This window comes from Condylura cristata, unplaced genomic scaffold (assembly GCF_000260355.1).
Source record: "Condylura cristata isolate star-nosed mole 26May11 unplaced genomic scaffold, ConCri1.0 scaffold00009, whole genome shotgun sequence".
In the NCBI taxonomy this organism is placed as follows: domain Eukaryota; kingdom Metazoa; phylum Chordata; class Mammalia; order Eulipotyphla; family Talpidae; genus Condylura; species Condylura cristata.
The window spans coordinates 26,617,459-26,624,112 of NW_004567110.1; the positions used below are offsets into that span (position 1 = coordinate 26,617,459).

General features: G+C 37.4%; 1 protein-coding gene across 1 annotated transcript in view; it reads right to left on the reverse strand.

Moving 5' to 3' along the window:
- SPAG1 (sperm associated antigen 1) overlaps positions 1–5,195 on the reverse strand; it is a 37,226-nt gene extending 32,031 nt beyond the window's left edge. Inside the window, exons 1-3 of the mRNA XM_004680007.2 lie at positions 5,056–5,195; positions 3,830–3,989; positions 563–685 (exon numbers count right to left, since the gene is read on the reverse strand). Coding sequence (XP_004680064.1) covers positions 563–685; positions 3,830–3,989; positions 5,056–5,195 — 423 coding nt within the window. The remainder of the gene's footprint in view (positions 1–562; positions 686–3,829; positions 3,990–5,055) is intronic.
- Between the last annotated feature and the right edge of the window lie 1,459 nt (positions 5,196–6,654).

The window sequence follows — 6,654 nt, forward strand, 5'->3', positions numbered from 1 at the left end:
AATCCTCTCACCACCCCTGCACCTCTGGCCTGTACCCCAGTTCTGTATGCACAAATAACTAAATCTTTTTTAAAAGTCAGATATAAAAGAAAAAAGGGAAAGGTCTACAGGATAAAATAGGGGCCAGCCATGAAAAACAATCCTAAGACACTGGGCATAAGGAAAGCCATGCACTAAACAGAGGACCTGTGACTGCTAGATGCGATGAAATATTTCTTCTCCACCTCTGCTGGAAACAGTGGATTCTTTCCTGAAATTTTCACACAGTCAATTCAATTTTATGTGTTCATCAAACTGGTCAGAATAGAAGAAAGAGAAGAGCAACAAAATAAGGAAAGACAGTAAGTCCAAGGAAAAAGTTGACAGATTTTGATCTCCAAGGAATAAAAAACAGCCTACTCAAATAGCGCACGCACAGCCTGCTAAAGACAGGCTCCAGCTCAGCTGGAGAACATGACACTCTGTCACTCTGACTAAAAGAACAGTGCTCTTGATAACAACCACCACCACAGCCTCCACCTCCTGCAGCCTTCACCCTACACCCCACACCAAACCAGCCTACCTTACTAATGTGAAGTCGGCTGTTTGAACTCCGTACTGGAGGCAAGTTACCTTCTGCTGAAAATGTCGTGGTTTCATAAGCATGTATTTTATTTTCTTCTTTTGTGATTTCTGATACCCAATTCTGAAAAGAAGGTAGAAAAGGAAGACACAGTTTGAAATTACTAACCAGGCATTACTCTTTTTTTTTTCAATTGTGAGAAAATACAAACAACATAAAACTTTTCATCGTAACTATTTTAAATGATAAGGTAAGTATATTCATACTACTATTGCCTTTTTAACGTCTACTTATCTTGCAATAGCTTATTATCACCCTTTCCAGCAAGCTTTTCCTGAACTCCCTGGTTGGCTAAAAGTGCTCTTTTATGTATCAGTATAAAAAACATAAATCACCCCTTTATTGTTCATCTCTCTCATATTGTAAGTTTCTTGAGAACTGAGGCTATATCTTGGCCTCATCTTTGTAATTCAAGAATCAATCACAGTATATAATATATAATGGGTTCACAGTGATGTTCGTAAAAGTTGAATTATCACAGGTGCCAGGAACTATTTGTCAGATACACCTCAGGTAAGCACTGGATGCAGCAATAAACAATGTAATCTGTTTTATCTGCATAAGAGACAGGGAGGATGAAAGGAACAAACCAGTAAAAAGAAAAACGAGATAAGAAAGGAAAAAGAAGAGGAATTACAGCGGTGGGTAGGGAGGAAAAGAGAATGGGGAGTGAGGGCTAAGTGGTGGGGAATGAGGAGGAGCGGTAAGGAATGTAGAACAGAAAAGGAGGTGGGAGAGGGACTAATTCAAACAGTGACAAGAAGGAAAAACAAAACAATTGGGAAGAAAGCTGACCAGGCAGCCGCAGCTAAGCTGTTTACATCCTGAAAATAAAGCCAAAGGATTACGGCTCAAAATTGCTATTCTGACTTGTATACTGGTTACCAGATTTTTAAACCAAATCAGTAAAAATGGGAAAGGTGAAACATAGATGGAGCTGGAAAAGATCATGCTTAGTGAAATAAGCCAGAAAGGAAAGGAAAAATGCCGGATGGCTTCTCTCACAGCAGGAGTATAAAGGACAGGCGAGAAAATAGTAAAAATAATGAACAGTTATATACCAGAGACATTTTATTGGGCTGGAATGGGGGGAGGGAAATGCACTGGACTATGGTGATGGCACACGGGTGATTTGGTGATAGAAAGCCCATGGGGATTACAGCTGAGATGGAAAAAGGCACAAATGATGTAAAAATAAACTATTGTATTATTTAAAAAAAATGGGAAAGCTGAAATGTATCAAGAACTTGGTATCCTAAGTTAGAAAGGATTACGGCTCAAAATTGCTATTCTGACTTGTATACTGGTTACCAGATTTTTAAACCAAATTGTTTTCAAATGTATTATTCACCCAAGAAAAATGTACTGAATTAAAAGGAGCAAAACAAAAAAACTCTGCTTTTCCAAAAATCCATAGAAAAGTATTTCTTAAGCAAAATGAAACTACAAAGGAACTCTGAGAAGTATATAGGGATATATGTATCTGGTAGAGAGAAAACTTTCCCAAGTATAAAAGCAAATGAAAAAATTATAAAAAACAAAAGCAAGAAGTGTGATTACATTTAGCAAAATTAAACGAAGAAATATTAAAAACGCCATAGACAAAATTAAAGAGGCATATAAAGTATTGATGGAAAATACACAATTTATTAAGACAGGGTTTTTATAAATAAATTTAAAAAACCTTCACCAGAAAAATCAACAAAGGGACTTTTTCTCTAGGCCTTAATGGAGGAACAGGACTAGATTTACCTTCCTGACTAACTCTACAAAATTATATAAAATACATGATGCAATGGTATCAAGACACTGAACAATAGATATAGTAGAGAAAAATAACCCTTGAAAGAAGGAAAACAAGAAAGGTAAATCCCACATTTCCTCCAACATAATGGTTGGAGTTTCCAGATTACAGCAAAGGAGAAGGACATCTGAACAGCCCTGAGGTCTTGTTGAAGCCATAAGAATGTTGTTCAAACTTCCAGGAGCCCAGTATTGCAAGAACATGGGGGTGATGATATCTAACAGGAGTATGGGAAAGAGCAAGCTCTGGAGCTGGCTCTGTATCTATTAAAGAAATTGAACTCCTTAAAATCTTAAAATCTTAAAATCTTTCCTATAACGAAAACTCAAGTCCCAGGTGGTGATACATGGTGAACTGTAGAAAATATTTGAGAAATAATACCAATTATACACAAACTTTTCTAGAAAAATAAGAAATACTTCCCAATCATTCTCAGCATTACTCTTCTACCAAAAGTAGACACTTCAACAAATCACATTCGGCAATATATACAAAGATGCACTATGATAAAGTAGGGTTTACCCTGGCAACATAGGTTGGTATAAGATTCAAAAATGATATATAATTTATTTTGTTAACAGGCTACAAGAAAACCCCCCTGGTGTGGGGCCAGCACTGTAAAGGGAAATGGTAATTTTAGGGGCAAGGCAGAAATTTTCTGTAGCATATACATTTATCAAAATTCAGAAATATATATCATAAAATTGCTAAATTTTATTGGTTATAAATTACAGCTCAATAAAGCCAAGTAAGAAAATTGCAAAGATACAAATCATTAACAAAATAAAAATTCAAATGATGGATAAATGAAAAAATTTAAGTGCTAATAATAAAAAAAAATGCTATCATTTTTCAACTATTTACTTGACTAAAAGTGTTAAAAATTACTACAGTGAGGGTTACCTGAAATAGGCATTCTTTTACAGAGCTAACAGGAAGGTTCTTAGCTCAATTTTTCTGAGAACATATAAATGTTTTACAAGTCTTAAAATTATTTAAATCTTTTGATAAAGCAAGTTGAATTCTATTTATTCCTAGGAAAATAATCACAGTGGTACCAAAATCAACAAGTTTGTAGAGCACTACTTATAGAAGCTGATGAAATTAAGCCTCTTTTATAGGATGGAATATTATTCTATCATTTAAAAACAAAAACATGTGTATGCCATACACAGTATTCTTCTAGATATTGAGAAGCAACTAACACTACCTTGTAATCACCACTGAAAACATTTTACTGACTAAGTCTAGGGTTTCAGGTAAATGAAGTAGACATATACACAATATCACTTAAATTCAGTGTCACCAAGAGCCCTTTGCTGACAACCAGGGATGCTAGGATTTCAGATAAGCAGACACATATACAAAAGGGCAATGTCACAAAAACTCGTGTTACTCCATACCTTTATATCACTGTCAATTTTTTCCCATTCTTCTGCTGTGAAACTGGATGCTGTTGATGCAGGTTTATCTTTTCTTAAAGCTCGACTTTCAGGAGCCAATGCTTTAAGACGATTTTCACAAAATTCTGTGAGTTCAGGATAATACCCTTCCTCTCCAGACCTTTAAAAAATTTCAGAATTTCAGACCCTCCATGGTGGTTCAACAGGCAGCACTATAAGCTGGCCACAGCCACTTCAGTGTTCCATCCCCAGCCCGGGAGGCGAACCGCATGGCAGCAGACCTCTCGCTGCTCCCCTCAGCACTGTACTTTGTCAATCTGCCTGTTCTGCTCCCTGCTCTGTCAGGTGAATCCTCTCTCTGGCCTGCACTCCAGTTCTGCATGCATGCATAAATAAATAAAGTTTTAAAAACTATCAGAATTTTTCTTTATTGAGAGATGACCTAGACCAGTGGTTTGCAAATTGGATTGCACAGAGCCCAGGGGTTCTACAGAAATCTCAAGAACTACCTCTGCACAAGGCCGAAGAGTGGGCTGCTGGCTGCCATGCATCTTCCTCAAGAAGCACAACCTCTATTTTTACCTGCTAACCTATAAATGAATGAATGCAATGAAGGAAAAGAGTTCCAAAAGATCAATTTCTATCAGATATTTTAAAAGTTGAATAAATTATATTTTCTTGTTTTATTATACACATATTCATAGCTACTTTACCTCTTCCGAAAAAAAAAAAAAAAGAAATTGAGGGGGTCTTCCTGGTGGTGCAAGGGGTTAAATCATCAGCGGCCACTGCAGCATGAGTTCTGTCCCTGGCCAGGGAGCTGACCCACAGGTGTAGCAGACCTCTCTTATCTCTCCCTCTGCACCTCAGCAGTGTAGTTCAGTCAATCTGCCTGTTTTCCTCCCAACTCTGTCTCTGGTGAATCCTTTCATACACACATCTCTGGCCTAACCCCAGTTCTTGAATGCATAAACAAATCTTCAAAAAAATGTGAAGAAAGCAGAAAAATACCCACGTGGGTATGAATTAGTCTAAGTTTCAGACTCAAGTAGATTTAACAAGAACCTTCCAAATTAACCACTTTGTTGAACATTAACATGGGCAAAATAATAAACTCAATATTTGAAAATCTGCTCCGTGAATCCTAGTGGAGATACATCTAGAAGGCAACAACAGAACAATTAAAATTGGCTCACTCAGATACAAAATGACTTTTTAAACATTACCTGAGCACACAAAGAATTTTTTCCAAGTGTTTAACATCTGAACATTTTTCAATATACTTGAAATCCAAATGTTCCACAGGGATTTTAAATGTTTTTGTTGTTCCAAAACCCCACAATGATGGATAATCTTTGGAAGTCATGGCTGAAATATAAGAAGAAAACATTTGTGAGTCTAATAATATACTTAGTACTCTATTTGGGTACTGGTAATCACCTTAATACTCCTGAAATATCTATTTTTCACATAAAGAAGAGGAGGTAAAATTCTTTTCCAAGGAGAAAAGTTACTTATTTTAAATTCCCTCTTTAATGATATTTACTGTTCATGGAGCTAAATCACTTTGTCCCATGCAAGGATTACCTTACTTAACCTTTATTTAGGTTCAAATACAATGACAAAACAGATTTCTGGTACATAAATGGTACTCATTTATGTCCAGTATCTGGTATCTAAAAATTAAACTGACCCCAAAAACCCCAGACTAACAGGAGAAAAGTTTTATTTAACTTATAAGCACATGGGGCGTCATAGAAAAAAGGTGAAAATCCAAAGAAACTTTTTGACCCTGGAGCCCACATAACATTCCAACAAAGGGTGATGATACAAAGAAAGTTTGGGCTTCTAGGGGAAGGGAAAAACTAATGGAAGATAGGATTTTTTAAAAAAAGATTTATTTATTTATGCATACAGAACTGGGGTACAGGCCAGAGGTGCAGAGGTCGTGAGAGGATTCACCAGAGACTGAGTCGGGGCAGAAAAGGCAGATCCACGAAGTACACTGCTGAGAGGAGCAGCGAGCGGGTCAGCAGAGGTCTGTTGTGCCATGTGGGTCACCTCATGGGCTGGGGATCGAACTCATACTGAAGCCGTTGCCTTGCAGTGCTGCGTCCTAACCCACTGTACCACCAGGGAGGGCCAGATAAGGATTATTTTAATGAGGTTTATTTATACAGATGCTTGATGCTGACTCTCCTTACGGTGCTGAGGGTTGTTCTTTTCCTGGTGTGGAACAGCGGACACCTTCACCAGGGAAATTATGTACTGCTTTAAGGCAGAAAGGGAGAGGGCAGAGAATTCACCCTGTGCCTGCTGTTTCCTAACTGTCAGCTCATTGTAATCCTTAGGTCAACATGGCCTATTTGGGGGTATCATATTCTGATACTCTTTCTAAGGTATCTTTTAACATTGATTTGAATGACTTTCTACTTTAGCATTTTGCTAACACTCTGATTTCCTTTGTGATTTAGCACAAACAGCAATAACATCTTTCTGTAACCTAACATCACCACCTTCCCCTGTCTTTGCCTACCCCTCCCATCAATAAACATCTCCCAGGTCTGTGTTCTAGTGGCACTCAGATACATCCCTCTCACATCACACAGCACATGCTCTTAAGTATTTTTCTTTGCTTTCCTGTCTAGATGGTGAGATATCTTACTTTATGCATTTTCACAGTTTCAGGACTAACATAAAAAGTGCCTCATAGTCCATAAGTAGCATTTGCTGAACTCACTTGGAAATAAGGGGGCTTTGGACAGCTTCATTTCAAGGATACTGCTGTTAGTGGTAATGATCGTAACAACCACAAATACATATTC